The sequence below is a fragment of the Macrobrachium nipponense genome, chromosome 27 (genome assembly GCF_015104395.2).
Source record: "Macrobrachium nipponense isolate FS-2020 chromosome 27, ASM1510439v2, whole genome shotgun sequence".
Lineage (NCBI taxonomy): Eukaryota > Metazoa > Arthropoda > Malacostraca > Decapoda > Palaemonidae > Macrobrachium > Macrobrachium nipponense.
In genome coordinates this window covers 26,894,360-26,921,859 of record NC_087216.1, presented here as the reverse complement: position 1 = coordinate 26,921,859, position 27,500 = coordinate 26,894,360, and the positions used below count along the sequence as shown (strand labels likewise).

At 36.6% G+C, this 27,500-nt stretch overlaps 1 protein-coding gene across 3 annotated transcripts in view; it reads left to right on the top strand.

Moving 5' to 3' along the window:
- The window catches only part of LOC135200969 (neuropeptide Y receptor type 5-like), a 219,889-nt gene that overhangs the window by 187,434 nt on the left and 4,955 nt on the right, over positions 1-27,500 (top strand). For 2 of the 3 annotated variants that reach the window (XM_064229747.1, XM_064229746.1), the window contains 4 exons: positions 3,578-3,672; positions 7,997-8,212; positions 9,539-9,772; positions 19,840-19,974. In XM_064229747.1, coding sequence (XP_064085817.1) covers positions 3,578-3,672; positions 7,997-8,212; positions 9,539-9,772; positions 19,840-19,974 — 680 coding nt within the window. Of the gene's footprint in view, positions 1-3,577; positions 3,673-7,996; positions 8,213-9,538; positions 9,773-19,839; positions 19,975-25,095; positions 25,285-27,500 lie in introns of all 3 variants that reach the window. The other variant, XR_010311409.1, reaches the window with a different exon arrangement.

Below are 27,500 nucleotides of genomic sequence, written 5' to 3'. Positions count from 1 at the left end.
TAACAAATAAATAAATTAAGTATATACATATATATGTTTATGTATATATGTATATATATATTTATATATATATATATAATATATATTATATATATTATAACTTATGTTATTTTTTCTATACTGATTTTCCTCATATAAACATAATTTACATAAATTTATATGTGTGTATATATGCATTCATACATGCATATATGTATATTATAACACTGACAAATCCATTCGTAAAAACGAAACGTCAAGAAACAGAAACGACGAGTTCAAACGCCCGAAATCCTTTAAGGGGATCAAACCCCACCTGATGCGGTCCCAGGATTTAAAGGTGTCCTCTGAAACCATAAAATAAACCCTCTAGATAAACCTAGACGAAATGTGTCTAGGAGGGGTTTGTCTAGTAAGCCGCGATCAGCATCGGTTTAGTTGACGGTTTAAGTGTTGATAGAATCTAAACCGGTAAATGACGTCACAGGAACAATGGTCAAAGATGTGGACGGAATTATATTTTAACGAAATAATGAAAAATAATTCATTATCAACGCAGAGAGAGAGAAAGAGTGGGGGGGGGAGAAATATACAGAAAAGGAGATAAAAGATTACTGTAGATATTACAGGAGAGAGAGAGAGAGAGAAGAGTAGAGAGAGAGAGAGAGGAGAGAGAGAGAGAGAGATGGAGGGAGAAATATATAGAAAAGGAGATAAAAGATTACAAGAAATATTACACGAGAGAGAGAGAGAGAGAGAGAGAGAGAGAGAGAGAGAGAGAGAGAGAGAGAGAGAGGAGAAATATATAGAAAAGGAGATAGAAGATTACTAGAGATATTACACGAGAGAGAGAGAGAGAGAGAGAGAGAACATGATAAAAGAGACTATTATAGATATTACAAAGAGAGAGAGAGAGAGAGAGAGAGAGAGAGAGAGAGAGAGAAACTACGTAATTTCTACCAACAAACTTAAGCAACGTTACCTTGTCCAATTCTTGGACGGGTGACCCCACCCAACAAGATCCAGAATCTTAGAAAAAGACAACAAACTTAAAAATTACGGCAACCAAGAAATGGGTATCAATGAGACCCGGCAATCCACGAAGGGCGACGGGAGATTTAAAAATCGCCTGAGAATGAAAAAAAATCACCTAAGGACTTGGGTGCTTGAGGATATTATAGTCTTTATCCAGATGATTGATAATTCCCTAAGGGGTGATTACCGGATAATCGTTCGTAGCGATGATGTATGATTATAGGTCGAATTATTGTAATTATTACACCTCAATAATTTTTTCTATTAATTTTTCTCTATGATTTTCTTTACGAGAGAAAGGTCGGCATTCTATTCTCAAAAGAAATTCTCTTGACGATCTTTTAAAAATATTCCCTTTATACGAGAGAAAGGTCGGCTTTCTATTCATTCAAAAGAAATTCTCTTTACGATCTTTTAATTAAAAATTTTCCCTTTATACACGAGAAACTTCGGCATTTGTGCTCTTTCAAAAGAAATTCTGTTGACAAGCTTTTAAAAATATTCCCTTTAGACGAGAGAAAGTTCGGTTTTCTATTCTTTCTAAAGAAATTCTCTTTACGATCTTTTAATTAAAAATTTTCCCTTTATACACGAGAAAGTTCGGCTTTCTGCTCTTTCAAAAGAAATTCAGTTGACGATCTTTTAAAAATATTCCCTTTAGACGAGAGAAAGGTCGGCTTTCTATTCTTTCAAAAGAAATTCTCTTTACGATCTTTTAATTAAAAATTTTCCCTTTATACGAGAGAAAGGTCGGCTTTTTATTCTTTCAAAAGAAATAATCTCGAAGATCTTTTAAAAATATTCCCTTTAGACGAGAGAAAGGTCGGCTTTCTATTCTCAAAAGAAATTCTCCTTACGAAAGAAAGGACCGTTATCCTTTCTTTCGAGAAAGTAATCCTTTTGCAAGAGAAAGGACAGCTTTCTAAGCTTTCTTTGCCTTTCAAAAAAAGTAATCCTTTTGCGAGAGAAAGGACAGCTTTCTAAGTTTTCTATGCTTTCGAAAAAAAGAAATCCTTTCGCGAGAGTAAGGACAACTTTCTAACATTTCTATACTTCCGAAAAATATTCTCTTCGGTGGAAAGAAACATTTCATATTAAGAATTATTCTAAAACGTCTCTTTTTTCCTTCCTTGATATCACATCGAATTCATTTTATCTTTCTTGATATCGCCCTGCATTAAGCGTAACCATTTCACTGAGTATCTCATTCTCTTATATTACCTGTTTATTCCTTTTTTATTATTTTACTTATTTTTATCCTTCCCCATCTCACTCTTCTCTTTATATTTCCCCAACCAGCTTTCGGTTATGGCTGAAACGAAGCTTGAATTATGGCAATTTGCAATAACACTGCAATGAATTTCAACTAATGTGGATATTGCATAGGAATTTGGAAGTGGTGCTGTTCTCTCTCTCTCTCTCTCTCTCTCTCTCTCTCTCTCTCTCTCTCTTGCACATTGAATAAACTCTTTATTAATAAGGTGAAAGTTGATATGCTTTGCTCCTCTGTGCGTGCGTGTGTGTGTCAGTTTGCATAATAAACTCTATTAAAAGAGGCGAAAGATAATATGCTCTCTCTCTCTCTCTCTCTCTCTCTCTCTCTCTCTCTCTCTCTCTCACACACACACATTGAATAAACTGTTTATTAACAAGGTGAAAGTTCATATTCGTGTCAACGTCGCTTATTCTTCCCCATTTTAATTAGAATTACACTCATTTCAACCTTAATATAAAATTCCTCCATTCTTGGGCTCTGAAAATAAAATAATTTTTTCTTTTTTCCACTCCAATCCGATTCCCGCGTCTACTATAAAATTTCACTTGATAACTTCAGGAATTATATTTCATACAATAATTCGTAAGATAAATCACCGACTGAATTATTCCACCAGAATTACCCATCTAATGTTATGGGTCATATTGTTTCATTTATGTAAATCCACATGAAAGCAATTAGCTGGGTTAATCTCTCAGTGGTTTCTATTTTTCATTTTAAGTGGCACTTGCATTTTGACTTATGCAAATCCCTGGAAATGCAGTTAAAGTTGAGATGTGGTTCAGAAGTCGTGAAAAATATATGTGAAGTGTGAGATTATTGTCATAATAAAATTAACTCGCGAATTCAAGAATCGCATCAGCAGTTCCTCTCTCTCTCTCTCTCTCTCTCTCTCTCTCTCTCTCTCTCTCTCTCTCTCAGTTCGAATAAACTTTTTATTGACAAGGACATAGGTGATATACTTCGCTCTTCTCTCTCTCTCTCTCTCTCTCTCTCTCTCTCTCTCTCTCTCTCTCTCTCTCTCTCTCTCTCTCTCTCTCTCTCTCTCAATTCCAATAAACTCTTTTATTGACAAGGAAATAGGTGATATACTTTGCTCTCTCTCTCTCTCTCTCTCTCTCTCTCTCTCTCTATCAGGTTGCAGCTTGCCTTGTGGTTGTTCCAAAATTTTGTCAAGATAACTTTGACGATTGAAAAATGGACTAACACCTTTTATCTTTGATAAAATGCTAAGGTAACCTCGACAGCTGAATAACGCACCAATGAATTTCCCCAATTCTTTTCCAGGTGATTTTTGGGAAGCAGTTCGAAGGCGTTGGCATCTGCACAGTGAACCTTGGTGATGACATCGCTGAATACATCAGAGGGCTGTTTGTAATAATGTAAGTAGGCGTTATTGGTATATATTACTGACTGTCTGTATCTCTGAGACTGTTTAAATGACCATTGCTTATACAAAGTTAGGTAGTATACCTCTGTTTAACCAGACCACTCAACTGATTAAGAGCTCTCCTAGGGCTGGCCCGAAGGATTGGATATATTTTACGTGGTTAGGAACCAATTGGTTACTCAGCAACTGGACCTACAGCTTATTGTGGGATTCGAACCACGTCATATCGAGAAATGATTTTCTATCACCAGAAATCAATTCCTCTGGTTCCTCTTTGACAGCAGCGGGGGAGCGAACTCGTGCTACCAAATTGATAAGTTCCATTCAGGAACTGATAGCTTATACAGCCCCTTGTAAATAGTAGCAGTACTTTAGAACTGGCTCGGGAAATGACAGCATCCGATTTCGGGTCGACCATATATACGTCTGCCTGACCTACCGAAACCAGCGACCCATCCTCGCGTAGCTTCGAGAAGCGTCTCAATTTTCCAATTCCGGTGAAGGCCGATAGAAAACTCTTACACAGCTTCCACCAGCTACCTCGTCACTGAATATCTTCAATGGATCACTGCACTCGAAGGACTGACTCGAAGAGAATGAGGTCCTTGAATACCCGGAGACTGTCGGAGCCCCGAGAAGAATGCAGGAAAGATTGATCAATGGGTCAGATTAAAAATGGCGGAGGAGCATTTCAAAGACGGAGCTGGGCGAGACAGGAGGAGGTAATGGAGAGGAAGAGAAGGGGAGGAAGAAGGTAGGAGGAGATGGAGGAAGGGTGTGTCAACAAAGAGAAAGAAGGACGGGGCGCAGACACTGGAAGATAAGTGAAAGGGAAGGAAAGGGGGAAGTATAGATTTGACCAGGGACTGGATTTAAAACTGAAAAGAGCAGATATTGCAACTTAGAAAATTGAGAAGCATAAGAAGATGGAAAGCAAGATGACTTGTACGTTACCTAATAACTGGTCGACTGTGGTGGGCTGTTAGAGGGAAGAGGGAGTTTAGGCACCGCTAGATAAATAAAAGAAAAAGTGTAGATTTGAATAAGACGTGAATTAGACCTGGACAGAGCAAATACTACAGCTCAGAAAAGAGAGAAGCCTATGAAATTAGGAAGCAAGAGGATATGATGGTTACCTAGTAATTGGTCGACTGTAGTGGGCTCTAGGATGCAATCAGAAAGATACTTAGTAAAGGGTCTATATATATTCCAATTGATATATCTTCTTATATAAAAATGATCCATAAAGAGATTAGGAACTCAAGCCTCTGTTAACCTAAGCTGTTGATTAAGTACCTAGTAGTTGGCCGACTGCAGTGGGCTGTAGGATGCAATCAGAAAGATACTTAATAAAGGGTCTATATATATATATATATTTAGTTTATATATATATTATATATATAATATATATATATTATATATATATACATATATATATATATACATATATATATATATATATATGTAATATATATATATAGATATATATATATATATATATATATCGACAAAGAGGTTAGGAACTCAAGCCTCTATTAACCTAAGCTATTGATTAAGTACCCAGTAGTTGGTCGACTATAGTGACCTGCTGTTAATTAAACAGCAGAAGGGTGTGGAGCTAGCAACTTCATCCCATATTCATTGAGAATTAGAATGCCACTGTTATCAGGAGAATTATTCTATGGAGGAAAATAATTCCTAGGAAACCCTAGAGAAGACCTCGCTCAAATTAGCTTCTACGCTCATTCACAAGTATACCTCCGGCCCTAGAAATAACCTTGAATTAAAGATGCAGCACGATCAGACACCCGCGTTGACAGACATTTATAATACAAACGCGAGAAGTATGCAACAACTTGGCAACTTAAACAGCAACACACCATCAAAGGATTACGTGAATTATTCACACGAGCATTGCTAAAATTAGGTCGCGTCTCTTCGCTGGCTTCGTTCCCAGAACACGCTGAATGTTGTAACGCAGCCTTGAACTGAGATTACGAGAAGATCTGAACTGATATGGCCGGGGATTATCGGTGATTATCGGAGATTACCTCAGAGGCGAGGCTAGGTTTGTGATACAGACGATTCAACAGGCTGGGGTGGTGGAGGTCTGAAGAATTCTGCTGGATTCTGGGGCTGCCGTGTCAGGGTGATGATGCAGCAGAATGGATGGATGGTCAGTTTCTTAAGATAATTTATCTTTAAGAAAACATTTTATATTTGATAAATTCCAAGGTAAAGTGAATAATAATATAGAGATGAATGTTTGCATATGACTCTTATCATTATAAAGACAATAGATAGATAAAGAAAGAGATAAATATATAAATAAATAAACAAATAAAAGTCAGAGTTCTGGCCACTTTGAAAAATATTCTTAAATTCTCGAAATTAGGATCCTTGATATGAATTAAAAAAACTCTAAACGAGATAGTTGGAAGGCCGCCAACCTCCACCAAGGCTGAGGATATCCATCCAACACCCACACGAAAATGTCTCTTATGAAAAATCTTATAGAAAAATCTCTTCTGGAAAATCTTATAGTTATTTCTCCCATAAAATTGGGCACTTGTTGGCAATCACGAGACCCAATTTTGGGCAAATTTTCGTACAAATTCTTACGTAACCCTTTGGGTAATTCTGCTAGTTAGCAGGCAAGTAATAATTATTCTTGTTAGAGAATTCATTTTGTCAAAATCATTAGGTTTTCTCGATGAGGAATATTTTTAGAATTTTGAATTACAGGACCCAATAAAATCATAGGTTTTTTTAAGCTCAATGCACTATATAAAAAATATTGTACAATAACAGAGTTACCATATTCTAATTAACATTGTCAGTACAGAGATAAATATATCAAATAACTTTGGTTCATTAAAAACAATACCTACATTGGCATCCATTTTAAAAAATATATCATATCTTTAACAGACAATTGAACAAAATAAAATGTGTTCTTTCCAACTATGACTTGATAATTTTGAACATAGTCGTTCATTGAATTCACTGTTGCCAAAAAGAGTTCCACAACGCACTGTTACAAAAGGCAGCATTGACATTGACATTTTTTTTTGTACAATTTGGCGTTGATGAGAAAAGTGATTCAAATATGACCATATTCACAAAATTTTTGTTCTCGTTTTGCGAAAGACATAAATGGCTATAGAGTGTTAATATTAAATGGTGTATTTGATTTTGCGTTATTATTATATATATATATATATATATCTATATATATATACTATCTATTATATATAGTATGTATATGGATATATAAAAAGATATATATATATATCATATATATATATATATATATATATATATCTATCTATATATATAGATATATATATATAGATATATATATAGATGTATATATAGATATATATGTATAATCTATATATATATCTATATATATATATATATATAATATATACTATATATCATATAGAATATAATATATATCATATATAATATAGAATATATATATTTCATATATTTATGTATATATGATATATATATATATATACATATATATATACTATCCATACATATACATATATAATATATATATATATCTAATTATAATGATTATATATATGTTATAGTATATAAATATAATATTATATATAGTATATATATATATATATAGATATATATATATAGTATACATATATATATATATATATATATATATAATCTATATATATAATAATATATATACTACTCTATATATACATATATATATTTTATACATAATATATATATATATATCTATATATACATATATATATATATACATATATATATACTTAATATATATTTATTATATATATATATATATATATATATACTATATGCAGAAGCTAGGTACTATGCCGTACCTCTGAGTATATGGGGATATAATCTACAATAATGTAAAATCCTTAGTATCAACTATAAAATTTACTGTACGAGAAGCATATATTATATAACTACATAAGGATTTTACATCATTGTGGAATATATCTCCATATATATATATATATATATATATATATATATATATATATATATATATATATATATATTACAGGAATGATATATCAATCTCGAAATATACTTCCCTAGTCATCCAACTCTTTAGCCAGCCATCTGATCTACTTGACCTGTCCTCCTAGTACCTTTATCTTAAAGTTATTTACACCTGTTCACTCACACCTGTATTCACCTGACACCTGTATTCACCTGCTTCAAACACCTGTATCCATCCACATCCTTTAAACACCTGTATCCATCCACCTGCTTCAAATACCTGTATCCATCCACCTTCTTCCCAGGTACGTGTTCCCTCTGGCGCTGGCCGCTTTTTTCCACATTCGCATAAGTAGCGAAATCAAGAGCCAGGAGCCCCCGGTCCATATCTCAGCGATGGACAGCAGGGACCCAGAGTCCCAGCAGGACATCTATACCCTTCAGGACAATGGGCGAGCTTCCAGGACCGTTTCCCAGGACAACGACGGCTCCTCCAGGTCTACCATGTACCAAGATAACAGGTAAGGTGTGGGAGGTCGTCTCTGGATTTTTTTTTTTTTTTTCTCGCTTGTGAACGGTTTTGTGCGAGATTAGCCGAAACTGGCTATGTTTTGGCTTGGGCTAATTTAATTGATAATTATCATTTAGATTAGCCAAATAAGAAAAAAATTAAATAAAATAATTCACAGATTATAATTTGTGAAATATATTATATAATCTTTCTTATGTAGAAGCTGTGAGATTGTTTGCATTCTTTTATGCCATTAAAGTGATGATATATATATATATATATATATATATATATATATATATATATATATATATCATATATATATATATATATTTCGAGCTACAATGTCCTTTAATATCTAATTCGCTCTACCTCGGAATGAATATATTTTCATATATGCTTAACCGAAGGGGAATTGGTTTTTTCTCGATAATATACTTACCTGGACCCGGGCGCGAACCCATGGAGCCTTCCAAATCCAGGAACGTCAGTGAAGCTTTTTACCTACTACATTTTTCGCACAATTTGGCGCTGATTTGAAAAGTGATTCAAGTGTGACCATATTCACAAAATTTTTGTCCTCGTTTTGCGAAAGACATAACAAAAGAGACGTGATTAATTACAAGATATATATGTATATAATATATATATATATATACAGCATTCATTTTACGCACAATTTGGCGCTGATTTGAAAAGTAATTCAAGTGTGACCATATTCACAGAATTTTGTCCTTGTTTTGCGAAAGACATAACAAAGAGGTGTGATTAATTACCAAGATATTTTTAACATGTTTCATTTGAGAGATGTTTTTCGAACGTTCAAGATTTTTGATGTTTTGAGAAATGGAAGAGAGAGAGAGAGAGAGAGAGAGGAGAGAGAGGTGTTGAAAAAACTGCGTGTTTTAAAATATTTCTCAGTTTATCCTGTAGTGTCCCTTCCATACCGCTCTTCTCTCTCTCTCTCTCTCTCTCTCTCTCTCTCTCTCTCTATCATAATATATATCAATATATATATATATATATATATATATATATATATATATATAATATATATATCATATATATATGTATATATACAAATATATATATATATATATTATATATATATAAATGTCATATTATATAATGGTATGGATATATCTATATATGTATATATATATATATATATATATCTATATATAGATATATAAATATATATATATAAATAAAATAAATATATATATATATATAGAATATATATATATATATATATATATATATATATATATATATATATATACATTACAATCCACATACCTGACACGCCACTCAACCGCCCACTCCTCTCAAACAGCGCCATCTTGAGCGAGGTCGACGGGCGCGAGGAATATCTCCTCCACGACACCAACCAGCTGCCTTCCTTCCTCACGCCCTCCTCCACCAGGACCACGGGGGGCACGGAGACCCCAGTGGGCCACCAGATCGAGGGGTCGCAGATCGACCTGACGAAGGAAAAGAGGAACCAGAAGTACATCGTCACCATGACGGCTGCAGTGGCCCTGTGTCTCTGTCCTCTCATGATACTCAGGTGAGGAATTGAGGTGACTCTTGTTTGTTGGTAGACAAGTAAGGAAATATTCCTTTTTCAATGTCAGCATAATAAAATATTCCTTTTTTAATGTCAGCATAATAAAATATTCCTTTTTTAATGTCAGCATAATAAAATATTCCTTTTTTAATGTCAGCATAATAAAATATTCCTTTTTTAATGTCAGCATAATAAAATATTCTTTTTGTAAAGTAAGCATAATAAAATATTCCTTTTTTAATGTCAGCATAATAAAATATTCTTTTAATGTAAGCATAATGAAATATTCCTTTTTCAATATATACATAATTGAATATTCCTTCTTTGATATAAACATAATTAAATATTCACTTTCCAATATAAACATAATGAAATATTTAATTTTAATATATACATAATTAAATATTCCTTTTACAATATAATATACTTAATAAAATATTCGTTTCTCAATATAAACGTAATGAAATATTTATTTTTTAATATATACATAATTAAATTTTCCTTTTCAATATAAACATAATAAAATATTCCTTTATCAATCTAAACATAATAAAATATTCTATTTTCAATACAAGCATAATGAAATTTTTTTAATTTCGTCTGCATTGCAAACTTATGCTTTTTGTGGTTTATGAATGACCAGTTGCATTCCTCTGAATTTAACCTAGGATATACTAGATTTTTAAAAAAGTACAAGGAGAAATAAAAACAAAAGAGAATGATAACACACCAATTCCGGACCAGAATAGTATATATAAGTGCCACTGACTTGAAACACAAGCAGCTCTCTAATGCAAGAAGCGCGTATAAAATGAAAAAAAAAACGAACGGCTGAAAGCGCCAGGGACAGAATGAAAATATCATGAGGAATGAAAATACCACGAAGAACTGACCTGTCTGACAATTACTGGACACCTGGTGGTGCAGTATATTTATAGATGGATAATGGTGTCTCCGCCATTGCCTTGAATGGAACAACGGCTTCCAGATGAAAGCTGAGCAGGTCTACTTATAGTAGTCTCCCGCTCGTTGGGTCAAACGAGCATCGGGAGTGACGATATCGAAAAGAAAGAGAGAGAGAGAGAGAGAGAGAGAGAGAGAGAGAGAGAGGCATTAGACTCTGGAACTCAAGACGAAAAGCTGGAACTGGAATATAGTCTAGAAAGGTCTGGAAGGTTTAACAGTAGGAAAACCAGGCAGTTGCAAAATAAACCATTATTTTTAGAAGAGGTGAAAGACGTTAGACTTTGAAAAGCAAGACGAAGTTGGAACTGGAATTTGAAAATTGCTGGAACTGGAATATATACTAGGAAGGTATGGAAGGTTTAACAGTAGGAAAACCAGGGAGTTGCAAAATGAACCATTATTTTTAGAAGTGGAGAAAGACGTTAGACTTTGAAACTCGATACGAAGTTGGAACTGGAATTTAAAGATTGCTGGAACTGGAATATAAAATTTAGGCCAAAGGCCTAACAAGCGATAGGATCTATGAAGGAAGGTTTGAAAGGTTTAACCGAAGGAAAACCTGGTAGTTGCAAAATGAAACATGTTGTTAGAAGGAGAAAGACGTTAGACTTTGAAAGCAAGACGAAGTTGGACTGGAATTTGAAAATTGCTGGAACTGGAATATAAAATTACAAGCTGGGACCTATGAGGTCATTCAGCCCCAAAAGAGAAACCGAGACTAGGAAGGCTTGGAAGGTGTATTAGGAGGAAAACTTCGCATTGCACGACATAACGGTTGTAGAAAGTAAGATGGAAGATACAAAACATAAACAAATACGCAGTTAGAACCAATGGAAGAGGCTGCAGCTAGGGGCCTAAGGCACTCCGCAAAAGAACCTCAAGTAACGCCTACAGTGAGCCACGTGAGGTTCGCTGACATCACTACCCCACTTCTGGGATATAGTGAAGCTAAGTAAGACTCAATAGGTTCGAGTCTCATACGGAATAAACAAAAGGAAAACAAACCGACTGAAAGGGGGTATCTTGGGTCCCTCAGAGATTCAATTCATCCCTTAGTCTCTTTGCAAATTGCAGTCGCAATGAATGGACTAAATGCAGTCCTTTGCAATCACACCAAAGGAAAATACCGACGGATGGGTAAGTGGGTGAAAGGATTGCAATGGCGAACAGGGGCTTTGTAATTGCCCAAGGGGAGGATTGAGGCAATAAGTAAGAGCGCTCTTTACTTTCAAGGTAGGAGAGTGAATTACAAAGCTGTCGCCTTGGGATGGGGGACGGGGATAGTCGTTAGCTTTGCTGCTTCCACAATTTATTTCATTTTATATTTGGGTATGTTTGTGCTTACAATATACTTCAACATAATATATATATATATATATATATATATATTATATATATATATATATATATATATATATATATATATATATATATATATATATATAATATGAAATACGCTGCCATGTATTTTTTTTTACCAAATTATGAACATTGGCAAAGTATTGGCCAATATTAACCTAGAAGAGGAAAGAGAAGATAATCATGAGGGAAACTGAATAATAATAATAATAATAATAATAAATCAAATCTAAAATTCTAAGGAGGACTCTCCTTTATGTCAACCTTCAATGAGCTTCATCGCCAGAAACTTAAAAAGTTTAATCATTCCTCAAAAAAATATGAAATGGTGAACATTTGCATAATCTTCCTCACACTATAATTACAGTAGTACAGGTATTGCTAGCGTCTGTACATATCAGAGAGTTATTCCGTCAGTGTGTGTATCTATATTCTCGTTTTTTTTTAATTTACAGACATACAGTAGCTCTGCCATTGATGGCACCGTCTTCTCTTTGCCACGTGTACAGATAACATCTCGCTATTGACGTCTTGCCCACAATAGATAGGGGTAATGATGGTCTCTCTCTCTCTCTCTCTCTCTCTGATGTGCACGGGCGACCAACGATAACACTGACTGGTCTCCGCGCTGATCGGAGCTATCTAAAATTTACAGCACCGCCCCATTCAAGGCGATGTGACGCTAGGGAAGGTTACCACACCACCGCTATCAAAAAACGCCGTCAAATCGAAATCTGTTTTCAGAATTTGCTTTCAAAAACCACCCGTTGTCAAAAGTCGTTGGCATAAAAACGCTATCAGTTCATAATCCGTTCTCAAAAAGATGTCATAAACCGCTATCCAAATAAGGGAAATCCAAAACCGTTATCAAAAATCGCTGTCAAAAACCGCTGACCAATAACGTATCCAAAACAGCTGTTTGAAAACAACAGTCAAAAACAGCTGTCGAAAACCGCTATCAAAAACAGCTATCAAAAACCGCTATAAAAAAAATCCTAAATGAAAAACCTCTGTCAAAAAGACGTGACCGGAATAAACCTTCTTCCTCTTCCTCTTCCTCCTCCTCTTCCTCTTCCTCTTCCACTATCTCTTCTTCTTCTTCTTCCTCTTCCTCTTCCTCTACCTCTTCTTCTTCTTCTTCCTCTTCCTCTTCTCTTCCTCTACCTCTTCTTCTTCTTCTTCCTATTCCTCTTCCTCTTCATCTACCTCTTCTTTTTCTTCTTCCTCTTCCTCTTCCTCTACCTCTTCTTCTTCCTCTTCCTCTTCCTCTTCCTCTTCATCTATCTCTTCTTCATCTTCTTTCTCTTCCTCTTCCTCTTCCTCTTCTTCTTCTTCCTCTTCCTCTTCCTCTTCATCAACCTCTTCTTTTTCTTCTTCCTATTCCTCTTCCTCTTCATTTACCTCTTCTTCTTCTTCTTCCTCTTCTACCTCTACCTCTTCTTCTTCTTCTTCCTAATCCTCTTCCTCTTCATTTACCTCTTCTTCTTCTTCTTCTTCCTCTTCTACCTCTACCTCTTCTTCTTCTTCTTCTTCTTCTTCTTCTTCTTCCTCTTCCTCATCATCTACCTCTTCTTCTTCTTCTTCTTCTTCTTCTTCTTCCACTTCCTCTTCCTCTACCTCTTCTTCTTCCTCTTCTTCCTCTTCCTCTACCTCTTCTTCTTCCTCTTCCTCTTCCTCTTCACATATCTCTTCTTCTTCTTCTTCCTCCTCCTCTTCCTCTTCACCTATCTCTTCTTCTTCTTCTTCTTCCTCTTCCTCTTCCTCTTCTTCCTCTTCTTCTTCCTCTTCTTCCTCTTCCTCTTCCTCTTCATCTACTTCTCCTCTTCTTTCCTCTTCTTCCTCTTGCCTTCTCTCTTTCTTCTCACTTCTTCCTTCTTCCCTTCCTCTCCTCTTCTCTTCTTCCCTTTTTCTTCCTTTCTCCTCTTCCTCTTCCTCTTCATCTACCTCTTCTTCTTCTTCTTCCTCTTCTTCTACCTCTTCTTCTTCCTCCTCCTCTTCCTCTTCCTCTTCATCAACCTCTTCTTCTTCTTCTTCCTCTTCCTCTTCCTCTTCATCTAACTCTCTTCTTCTTCTTCTCTTCCTCTTCCTCGTCTTCTCCTTCTTCTTCTCTTCTCTTCCTCTTCCTCTCCTTCTCATCTACCTCTTCTTCTTCTTCTTACTTTTCTTCTCTTCTCTTCTTCTTCCTTTTCCTCTTCCTCTTCATCTACCTCCTCTTCTTCTTCTTCTTCTTCTTCTTCTTCCTCTCCTCTCTTCTTCTTCTTCCTCTTCCTCTTCCTCTTCCTCTTCATCTACCTCTTCTTCTTCTCTTCACCTCTTCTCTTCTTACTTCTTCTTCCTTCCTTCTCTTCCTCTTCATCTACCTTCTTCTTCTTCTTCTTCCCTCTTCCTCCCTTCTCTTCCTTCGAACTTCTCTATTCTCTTCTTCTTCTCTTCCTTCTCTCTATCTACCTCTTCCTTCTTCTTCTTCCTATTCCTCTCTCTTCTCTTCCTCTACTTCTTCTTCTTCTTCTTCTTCTTCTTCTCTCCTCTCATTCCTTCTTCTTCTACCTCTTCTTCTTCTTCTTCACTTCCTCTTCCTCTTACCTCTTCCTCTACTCTTCTTCTTCTTCTTCTTCTCTACTCCTTCTTCTCTCTTCCTCTTCTCTTCTCTTCCTTCTCTTATCTACCTCTCTCTTCTTCTCCTCCTTCCTCCTTCTTCCTCTTCCTCTTCATCTACCTCTTCTTCTTCTTCCTCTTCCTCTTCCTCTTCCTCTTCATCTACCTCTTCTTCCTCTTCCTCTTCCTCTTCCTCTTCATCTACCTCTTCTTCTTCTTCCTCTTCCTCTTAGTACCAAAACCGGCGCAACAGGTTGCGAAACCTCAGCTCGACATAACTCGACTGAGACCACAAAGAGAGATAGATCACGAGGACGATTCAAGTCTCAGTGTATTTATAGCTGCTTTAGTTTATGAGGGCAGAGGCCGACGGGGAGGGAAATCTGATGAAGGAAAATACTGCGGATTGGTTGAGGAATGTAACGCGTTAGTTAGTTCGTATGTGCGTGAAATTGTAATCTGAAAGGTGCATCAGAAATATATCTTGACAGTTTTCTTAGTGTATTCGTGCAGAGTCCGATGGGGAGGGAAAATTAAGCTGTTTTTCTATGTCAGAGCGAAAGGAAATTGATACAAGTGAAGAGGAGAGAGAGGGAGAGAGAGACAGAGAGAGAGAGAGAGAGAGAGAGAGAGAGAGGATCGAGCTTAACCAGGAGAGAAACCATTGACTTTCAGAGAGAGAGAGAGAGAGAAGAGAGAGAGAGAGTCTAACCCAACGCAGAAAAATCAACAGACCTTCAGGCTTCTAAGGAGAGAGGAGAGATGGGAGGAGGGAAGAGAGAGAGAGAGAGGAGAGGAGAGAGGATGAGTGAGAGAGAGAGAGAGAGGAGAGGGGATGAGAAGAGGAGACGAGAGGGAGAGAGAAGAGGAGGAGAGGAGAGGAAGGAGAAGGAGGACGAGGGAGGAGAGGAGGAGAGAGAGAGTGAGTCTAACCACGAGAAAAACCACAGACCTTCAGCTTCTAAGGAGAGAGAGAGAGAGAGAGAGAGAGAGAGAAGGTCACTCGCGTCCGGGAAAACAAAATCAGAGAGCGGATGGCTTTTAATTATTCGTAAGTCAGTTTTCCACTCTTTTACTTATCGTCCCAAACGATAAAAAATTAATAAAAAAGAAAAAACAAAAAAATAAATAAATTAAGGACATATGCTTAATGAAAAACAAAAGCAGAAGCGAATCACTTTTATTTACTGATAATGAATTATTTACACTTTTACATATCGTCCCACTGAAAAAAAGCAAAAAAAAAAAAAATAATAATAAATACAAATACAAAAAAAGAAGGGTCATATGCCACGTGCAAAAACAAAAGCTGTGAACGATTGGCTTTTATTTACAGATGAGTTTTGTTGTTTAGTCTATTACTTATTTTAGCCGATGAAAACGTATAATATCCTCGTCAATGGATTTATTGTCAATAAAAGCTGGGTTTTTTTAACAAAACATCAACTTTTGAACTGATTTTTCAGTTAGGGATGAAATATAGTTGATGTTATAGAAAACTGATAATATGAGAACTCGGTGGAATAACATAATAGAAAATTAAGAATATGAGAAATGATTGGAGTAAATGTTATATAAAATTGAGAATATATGAAATAGAGAAGTAGATATTGTAGAAATTTGAGAGATTGAGAACTAAATGGAGCAAATATTATAGAAAATTGAGAATATGAGAACTAAATGGAGTAAATATTATAAAAAATTGAGAATAATTGAACTTAATGAAATATATATTGTAGAAATTTGAGAATATGAGAACTAAATGGAGCAAATATAGAAAATTGAGAATAATTGAACTTAATGAAATGTATATTGTAGAAATTTAAGAATATTAGAACTAGATGGACCAAATATTATGGAAAATGGAGAAAATACTAAGAAGTAAAAGGAGCAAATATACAAAATTGAGAAAATAAACACTAAAGAAAGTAAATATTGTAGAAAACTGATAAAACGAGAAATTAAACAAGAAAATATTGTAGAAAATGTACCACCAAGACCCTGAGAGCGAGAATCTCCCGTCGGAACCTCCGAAGGGAAATCATAAAGTTCCCCCCAAGAAGTTCCCCTCTCTCCCCCTTCCCCTGCCAGAGGAGGGGACTCTGCAGCATAACAGCATCCCCATAAGCAGCATCATTTCTCCCGATCCCTAATTGCTTCTTCCCTTTGGCAATCAGACCTCGTCGCCAACAACCAGTGATCATTATTCGCACTTTTAAAAAGGGGGAGATTGGACAGCGTCCGTGGTCTTGCTGGAGTTCCCTTTGATGCGTCTTCACGTGTCATTTATTTCATGAAGAAGAAGAAGAAGAAGAGGAAAAGAGGAAGAAGAAGAAGAAGAAGAAGAAGAAGAAGAAGAAAAGAGGAAAAAGAAGAAGAAGAAGAAGTAGGAGAAATGATTCAGAAAAGCACGCATGCACAGCTCGTAGCCTGCTGGTATTTCAGCTCGTAAACAGAATCAAGCAAGTTTATACCATTTCAAAAGAAGAAGAGGAACTGATCCAGGAAACCACACATGCGCACCTCGTAGCCAGCGGGCATTTCGATTCGTAAGCGGAATCAAGTCAATTTTTAAACGTTCAAAGGACAGTATTATTCGTTCCTCTGCAACAAACCATTGCTTGATTAATGCACGAACGCATATGCACATCTCGTGCAATTCGTGGAAGCAATAAACGGCTGATTGTCAATTTTTCTCTCGCAATAATCAACTCGCCCTTTCAGATGAGAAGGAAAATGGAAGTTGATTGGAGGCTGTGTATTAATAACTAAACATCCCAACTACGTAAAATATACTCATTGTTAGCTCCATCCTGCAACCAGATTGGCAGGGGGGGGGGGGGTGGGGGGGGGGGGTGAGATGATTCCGACAACCGTCCATTTACCGTATGCAATTAACCACCTGGATATTCTTAATTGCCATGCGAGGGAATCCCATCCATTGAGATAATCATGAAAGGCACGATAACAAATTGGAGCTCCCGGAAATTGGCAAAAACCAGCTCTCCGGTGAGGGGTCACTGGGATGTCTCTGCGAGGGTGCCAGAGGGCTGATGATTATCCTCAGGGGAGAGATTGTTGTCATTTGCGAGCTGCCATTCGTCTCGATCTTTCTAATGACCCGACAATGAACTTAACCCTGTCGGAATTTAGTATAACTAAAAGATTTACATCGTTCGACGTGCGTAATTAAGATGTAATTTATCATGCTTTCACTCAGTCTTCTTCGAAGTAATCCCCCTTGGATTACAAGGGATTACAAACGTTTAGTAATATGAATGGCTTGGAAGCTGATACCAACAGGATTTGATAAAATGTCATCAAGTGGAATTTATGAAGTATATCACAACAATATAATCCAATGCTATCAATCAGAAATACGACGCATATTATAGTAATGTCCGGTAATACTATGATTAAGTGAGCACTGAACGGAAGTTCTATCAAAACAAATAAACAGAATTACAAACCTTAAATCCTTGCGATAAATCGATATGCATTATCACAGTGCAACTGACATTGCTAGAATGAACATGACACTAGTGACATGAACACTACTCATCAGTTATAAAATCTGTTTCATTTGCTTTGAAGTAAAATGGTGTTTTGTTGAGAGAATATTAACATTCGGTAAGTTGTTACAAAGGTTATACTTCAGGTTTTGTATTTCTGAGTTTTATTGCAAGTTAAACTATTGCGTTTTCAATCCTGCCGTGGGTTCATCTCTTGCAAGACTTAACATAAAAAATATACTTGTTATTTCTTTTCATACGTATACAGACGTACACACACTAATACACAGACACACACATATGTATATATATATATATATATATATATATATATATATATAATATATATATATATATATAGATATCTAATAAAAGGAGCCCATAAAAACACCTAAATATAGAGAAAAAAGTACTATATTTCAGAGACTGCTGTCTCCCTCTTCAGGTAGATGAATGAGAAAAGTTTATGTTGTTGTTGTATTGAGCCAACACTTCTTGTTGGTTTACAGAAAAGGTGGTATTTATACCAAGAGGTCCATCCACAAACAAGCCAATTTATGTCACCCCCGCTGATAATCTTCCTTTAATCTTCTTAAGTGTTGGTTGAATGAAGACGTTGTCGATCGTATCTGAAATCCATGCTCCTTTTGAGATGTTCATTACCTGCCTCTCTTTTATTAAGGCCGATTCCATCATTTGACTCTTGTGCCGGCAGTTGCTGCTATAAATTACACATGACAAATTCCAGTATATTCTATGGTTATGTTCATTTATATGGTTGAAAATAGCCGAGTTCTGTTGTCCATACCTAACTGACCGTTTGTGTTGTATTAATCTCTGGGGAAGGGATTTACCTGTAAATCCGATGTAAGATTGGTCACAGTCCTGGCATGGGATTTCGTATACCCCAGAGTCCTTTGGAAATGTCTTTTGTTGGACGTTAATCAGGGATTTGGCTAAGGTGTTTGGGTAAGTAAATACAAAAGGGTTCGATTTTCCGAGGGGGTTGGTTATTCTCTTAATCGTGTCCAGGTTGGGAATTATTATTTTATTGTTGGGTGTATCTCTGGTCTTATTTATTTCCAGTCGTGGGAATAAATTAACAAAGGATAAAAGAATGATGGAAATAATTGTAGATATGAAGGAACTATATAATATATATATATATATATTTATATATATATATATATATATATATATATATATATATAGATTTATAGATATATATATATAAATTATTTTATATAGTATATACTTCGCTTCGCTTATATCTATTAATTTTCATCATTCTTTTATTCTTTATTCATTTACTCCCACCACCGAAAATAAATAATAATTGAATTGGTTCTCTTCATACATATATTTACTCACTTTCCAGTTATACATATTAATTAATTTTAATTTTATATACATACACTTCCTTCATATCTATAATTATTTCCATTATTCCTTTTATCCTTTATTCGTTTATCTCCCACGACAGAAAATAAATAATTGATTGGTTCTCTTCATACCTACATTTACTTGTTTTCCGTTAGATATATATATATATATATATATATATATATATATATATATATGTATGCATATATAATTATTTCCTTTCTTACATTTTTTTCCCCCTTTTTTTCGCAGGCTGGTCAAAAACATGGTCCTGGAGACATACGACAATTCCGGTCACTTCGACATCACCTTCATCACTTTTGTGTGGGTGGCTTTTTTCCCCACCGTATCCACGCCCGCCCTCTTTGCTTCCTGGAGGATGTCCAGGTAAGTGGGCGTAAGAAAGAGAGAGAGAGAGAGAGAGAGAGAGAGAGAGAGAGAGAGAGAGAGAGAGAGAGAGAGAGAGGTGGGGGGAGTACCAGGAACTTCAGTTTTCTTTTTTGGTATTACTACATTTTATTCATAGTTGACTTCCCAAGATTTTCTTTTTTTCTTTCTTACTTTTACTTTTTCTTTTCATTCACTTCTCTCTCTCTCTCTCTCTCTCTCTCTCTCTCTCTCTCTCTCTCTCTCTCTTGGTTTCATTATGATTTATTCTTCGTAGAATTTCCCGAGTTTTTTATTTTCTCTCTCTCTCTCTCCTCTCTCTCTCTCTCTCTCTCTCTCTCTCTCTACTTTTTACTGAAGATAATTCAGGGGTAAAAATATTTCCTCTCCGTGCCACCGAATTCAGCAGCAAGAAGAAGGAGGAGGAGGAGGAGGAGGAGGAGGAGGAGGAGGAGGAGGAGGCTTAAAGATTCACCTGTCCACGGGGAGCTTATTTACATTCGTTGGTTTCTCTCTCAAAGAGACGTCGTGGCGGAAATATTCTCCAGGTGCGATTTCTGTTACGGGGCGCTTTCACGCCTTCGCGAACTCCCTCCTGAACGCGCTTCTGGAGATGCTGCTGCATATTGGTGTGGGTGGTTTGGTGTGGCTCATCTCACGAAGAGAAACTTTTTAAAAAAATATGAGAAATATCGCGTATTTATCTTTTCTTTTTTTTTATTGGTTCTCCCGGTAAAGGAAGCCTGCATATCTACATTGAGATAAGGGAAGCTCATCTACTTTGAGATAAAGAAAGCTAATCTACTCTGAGATAAAGGAAGCCTGTCTACTTTGAGATAAGGGAAGCTTGTCTACTTTGAGATAAAGGAAGCTTACTACTTTGGGATAAAGGAAGCCTGTCTGCTTTGAGATAAAGGATGCCTGTCTACTTTGAGATAAAGGAAGCCTGTCTACTTTGAAATCAAGGAAGCCAGACTACTTTAAGATAAAGGAAGCCTGTCTACTTTGAGATAAAGGAAGCCTGTCTACTCTGAAATAAAGGAAGCCTGACTACTTTGAGATAAAGGAAGCCAGATTACTTCGAGATAAAGGAAGCCTGACTATTTTGAGATAAAGGAAGCCAGACTACTTTGAGATAAAGCATGCCTGTCTACTTTGAGATAAAGGAAGCCTGTCTACTTTGAAATAAAGGAAGCCAGATTACTTTGAGATAAAGGAAGCCTGACTACTTTGAGATAAAGGAAGCCTGTCTACTTTGAGATAAAGGAAGCCTGTCTACTTTGAAATAAAGGAAGCCAGATTACTTTGAGATAAAGGAAGCCTGACTATTTTGAGATAAGGAATCCGTCTCTTTGAAATAAGGAACCTGTCTACTTTGAAATAAAGGAAGCCTGTCTACTTTAAAATAAAGGAAGCCAGATTACTTTGAGATAAAGGAAGCCTGTCTACTTTGAGATAAAAGAAGCCTGTCTACTTTGAAATAAAGGAAGCCAGATTACTTTGAGATAAAGGAAGCCTGTCTACTTTGAAATAAAGGAAGCCAGACTACTTTGAGATAAAGGAAGCCTGATTTTTTTGAGATAAAGGAAGCCAGTCTACTTTGAAATCAAGGAAGCCAGACTACTTTGAGATAAAGGAAGCCTGTCTACTTTGAAATCAAGGAAGCCAGACTACTTTGAGATAAAGGAAGCCTGTCTACTTTGAGATAAAGGAAGCCTGTCCACTTTGAAATCAAGGAAGCCAGACTACTTTGAGATAAAGGAAGCCTGTCTACTTTGAAATCAAGGAAGCCAGACTACTTTGAGATAAAGGAAGCCTGACTATTTTGAGATAAAGGAAGCCTGTCTACTTTGAAATAAAGGAAGCCAGACTACTTTGAGATAAAGGAAGCCTGTCTACTTTGAAATAAAGGAAGCCAGACTACTTTGAGATAAAGGAAGCCTGTCTACTTTGAAATAAAGGAAGCCAGATTACTTTGAGATAAAGGAAGCCTGACTATTTTGAGATAAAGGAAGCCTGTCTACTTTGAAATAAAGGAAGCCAGATTACTTTGAGATAAAGGAAGCCTGACTACTTTGAGATAAAGGAAGCCAGACTACTTTGAGATAAAGGAAGCCTGTCTACTTTGAGATAAAGGAAGCCTGTCTACTTTGAAATAAAAGAAGCCAGATTACTTTGAGATAAAGGAAGCCTGACTATTTTGAGATAAAGGAAGCCTGTCTACTTTGAAATCAAGGAAGCCAGACTACTTTGAGATAAAGGAAGCCTGTCTACTTTGAAATCAACGAAGCCAGACTACTTTGAGATAAAGGAAGCCTGAGTCTACTTTTTTTTTGTGGAAATCAGGACCAGCAAGATTACTTTGAGATACGGAAGCCTGATCTACTTTGAGATAAAGGAAGCATGACTACTTTGAGATAAAGGAAAGCCTGTCACTTTGAAATCAAGGAAGCCAGACACTTTGAGATAAAGGAAGCCTGTCTACTTGAAATAAAGAAGCCAACTACTTTAAGATAAGGAAGCCTGTAATACTTTGAAATAAAGAAGGCCAGATACTTTGAGATAAAGAAAGCCTGACTTACTCGAGATAAAGGAAGCCAGGACATTTTGAAGATAAAGGATGCCTGACTACTTCAGATGAAGGAAGCCAGACTATTTTGAGATAAAGGAAACCTGACTACTTTGAGATAAAAGAACCTATCTACTATCAGGTAGGGGAAGCTTTCTGCTCTGGTATCTCTCAGATTCCTGCCCATAAATGTAAGTACGTGAGTCATAACTTCCTAAACAGCAATAGTCCTCGCTTTACGGCCAAAAGTAAGTACAGCATTCTTCTGTATCTTTAATTTAAAACTTTTCTAGTGTACTTAGAATGCTGTATATATATGCACACATATATAATACGCACACACACACACACACACACACACACACACACACATATATATATATATATATATATATATATATATGTGTGTGTGTGTGTGTGTGTGTGTGTGTATATATATATATATATATATATATATATATATATATATATATATATATATATATATATATCTTCTATTAGTTTTCCAGGGATACAATGAAAAATGTACAGATCAGGAGTTTCTGGGACGTCGGGTTCGAGAATGTCTCCAGGGAGCTGGAGATCTAATGTAAAATTTAATGCTCTGAGAAACGTTTCTATTTCCTTGTCATTTCAGGTGATCTTGTGTAGCAATTGATCTGGTGGAGGTTTGTCGTTTTGTATGTATGTATATACATGTATATATACATATATATGTGGGTGTATGCAAATAAACACACATAATGTGCATGTAAGCATATATCAATAGGTATATTTGATTATTATTCTCTAATGTATATAGCAAATACACGTATTTACACATATGTTTAATATACGAACAAATATCTCCTTTATAAAGTGATAGCAACTAGGGCTAGTATTCAGTCACTTTTCCTAAGGATACGCACTTCATATCTGTATATATCCTTAAGTGTATATCCTCTATGTCCCATTCTTGTCCCTTGAGGCATACGAACCTTTGCTTCTATCTCCTTTACCTCAGACTTCATAAATCTTTTCATATATATTTATCATAAACATTTACTTGCTCCATTCATGTTCTTACGTCAGCTTCGTCCACGTCTCTAATTAATTCTTCGCGTTTCTTCGTTACACCATTTTCGTAGAACTCTTTTTCGCTCACTCTCATCTCATCCGTTTCATTTTCCACGTCATTTGGTTTTGGCTGTGATCTCGAATATCAAAGTCTCGTCTTCTTTTCTTTTTACTCACCCGGCTTCAGTAATTATTTCCCCTTCATGGCGAACATCATCTCCTCAGTAACATTTTCGAGAGCCCTGCTGCCCCTCGGAGGATCTACCTCGGTGAGGCCTCTCCATCGATCCGTTGCTAGGAGGTCTCCCTGCCTCAGGGGCCTTTCAAAACGAACTTGAGACGCGTTCTGTACCATCAAGGAGATTGGATCTGGAAACTGGAAGGAGTTGTGAAGGTGGAGATGCGGAGATTTTTGCAGGTCTTTAAGAATTGTTTGATAAACAGGTCAGTCCTGGAACTCAGCTACTCACCTTGTGGTATGACCATCCGAAGTGGAGATGCAGAGATATCCAGTTGTTGAGAGTTGTTTGATAAACAGTACAGTTCTGGAACGCAGCAACTCACCCTGTGGTATAATCCTGAGAAGCAGAAATTCAGACCTCCAGGTTTTAAGAATTGTTTATTAAACAGTACAGTACATGAAACTCAGCTGCTCACCTTAGAATATGATCAGAAAGCAGAACAGCAGTTTGCAAGGCAGGATGTTCAGATGAGGCAGAGAATAAAATAATTTTTTAACTAACCAGTTATTGAAAAATATTTAGTAACACCATCAACTGACTATAAGGGGTAACAACATCAATATTTTGATATTCCTGAGGTGCTCACTTGCTTCGGTTTTCAATAAGAGATTTTACTCAAATAGTGAGAGATACAAGCTATGCAACCACTGACAATGGTTAGGGGAGAAGCCACTGGACAAATACTAAACCAGATTCATGAAGGAGCCTTCCATCTTCATTAAGGTCATCTTCAGATGAAACGGACCTTGGTGACTGTCAAAAGGTCGTGTATTCTATATTTATCTACTTAAACTGGCCTTCATCAAGGTCCTCTTCAGCTGCAAGGGACTTTTGTGAAGGTCAATAACTCCTGTTTTTTATTAATATTATTATTTATTTAGATGAATTTTATTAAACTCAGGAGCTCTAGACCTGCAGTAAGGTCCTCTTCAGCTGAAAAGGACTTCAGTGAAGGTCAATAACTCCTGTTTTTTATTATTTATCTAGATAAATCTGCTTAAAATCAGGAGCTATAGACTTGCACTAAGGTCCTCTTCAGCTGAACAGAGGACCTTAATGAATGTCAGAAGTTGTTTTTACAATTACTCACATGAATTGCTCCTCTGCAGTGACATTTTTCTTAACCAATCAAGACAAACGACCAGAATGTGTTTATCTCTGGACCACTGACAACCTACTCACTCATAGCAGTAAGACTTACTTCTCTTTATTTATTTATTTTCTTCCTGCCTCTCTTCCTCTCTCTTCTCTCAGGTAACAGGCTTACAGACTACTCTCCCCTTGCCACAGCCACCTGCTCAATCTGTGGAAAGCACCTGACTTCCGGTGGCGAGTGGAGGCGAAATTTTGGTAATTAGGAAACCCAGGTGCTCGTTCAGTTTTGTCCCGTGGAGAGTGAGTGACGCAGCCTATCTTGATTTTGCCCTTACCTGATTTTAAGTAGTAAGTTGATAGAGGTTTTGTTTGTTCCCATGTTTTGGCTGCTAAGTCTAAATTGAATGACCTAAATTCGTTTGTTTTGTGGTTCTTAAAATGATGTAATTGAAAACAAAGACAGAAGGACTGTTTTCCCTTTAATTTGACTGCATTTCTAGTTTTAAGAATATATATTATATAAGCCCTCTTAAAGAATTTTTTTAAGTTGCCTTTTATATGGTTATTAACATTATATCATTCAAAACGAAAGCAAATAGACTGTTCTCCCTTTAAATTTTATTGTTTCCATATTTAAAAATAACTGATATGAACCTTCCTAAAAAGTTTTTTAAATTTTCAAATCCCGGAGCCCTCACTCTTGGAAAGAATGGCTTCAGTGAAAAATAAATTTTAAACCCTCGCTTAGTACTATTCCTTTCAAAACACTCTGGAAAATAAACTCCACTTTAAAAAGAATAAATAGATAAAAACTCCATAGCATCTCAGTTGGCTCGTGCCCTCACACCTGGCCGCCATCTTGTCAGCAACACGAACCCCTCTTATAAATATTCCACGCCATACAGAATGTGTTGCATGCATCAATTTCGTCCATACCATGACCCCTGTTAACTGGCAACCCGCCCCCTGCACCCTTCTCCCCCCACCTAAACACTTCCGAATTTGACGACCTTAAGGACACGATAACCTCCCATTCTCTCCACATGATCTTAGCATTTTAACCGATTTCTTTTGTCTTCTTTTGCTGTTTTTTACTTTTTTTTATTCCAGCTTGAACGTCTCAGACTTGCGTTGCTGATGTCTTAAGAAGCAAGCGGGAAATAAATATATGGTTGGTAAATGTTTGTGGGATGGGGCAGGGTGAGGGGGCTACTTATGAAGCTACTGATGTGATCATATATAAATATGTGTATATATATGTGTGTGTGCGTATGTTATTCATATATATGTGTGTGTGTTTGTGTGTGTGTGAGACAGAGAGAGAGAGATAGAGAGAGAGAGAGAGAGGAGAGAAAGAAGAGAGAGATCTTTCAATCTCTCTGAGAGAGAGACGAGAGAGGAGGAGAGAGAAAGAGAGAGAGATATTTCAATCACTCACCTAAAAATCTTCTCCTCTAGCCTCATAATTCCTATTTCTCGCTGAGAAAGACCTCATTAGCTCATTTCTTTCCCTTGCTAGCGACTAATGGCTAATGAGTTGTTTATCCCGAGACGAAGTCACGATACTCAATCGATATTCATAAATCTGCCAAAAAAAAAAATACTCCACTCAGACAGCTAATTTTTTCTGAAAACCTGCGTCGTCCGTTCTGAGTACTATAGTAGATTCACATCAACCGTGCATTTAATGTCTAGGCCAGTCCCTTTCGACGCTCCTGATTGGCTGCTGATAAGCCAATCACAGGGCGGAAACTCTCAGTCTCTCGAGAGAGTTCACATAGGTAGGATCTATGTTCCACCCTTCCCGAAGGATACTCTGCTTATCAACAGCCAATCAGGAGCGTCGTGAGGGACTGGCCTAGACATCAAATGCAAGGTTGATGTGAATATACTATAGCAAACATATGTATACAGAAATTATGTATGAAAATTCGTAAACGTAACTAAGTCTACGGGCATAACCAGCCTTGTTTCACGGGCTGAACCAGCTCCGTTTTAGGGAATCCCTTCTCACCCCCGCCCCCTTCGGAGGAGAGGGGAGGGGGCCTGGTAGAATGAAACCCCATTATAGACCATCTTATGGTTCCCCACTTTAACCCTGCCAAGTTTCATGCCCATCGGAACGGCCGTTTGGCCGTGATTGAACGACAGACAGACGGACAGACATTACGCCCATTATAGTAAGATATTCCTAAGCTAGGCACTTCTTCTTTTAATTATTTCCGTCGGTTCTGGGCTAGAGAGGTATATGAGGATGGTCTGTTCTAAGAATATACCTAGGCTCCACACTTCTTTATTTAACTATTCTCTTCTGGTCTGGGCTAAAAAGGGGTATGAGGATGGTCTGTTCTAAATATATCCCTAAGCTCTGCATTTCTTCTTTTAACTACTTCCATCGGACCTGGGCTACAGAAGGGTATGAGGATGGTCTGTTCTAAATATATCCCTAAGCTCTGCATTTCTTCTTTTAACTACTTCCATCGGACCTGGGCTACAAAAGGGTATGAGGACGACCATTCCATTGGCATTCGCCATGAGGATGAGAGGATAGCATTTTTGGGGGT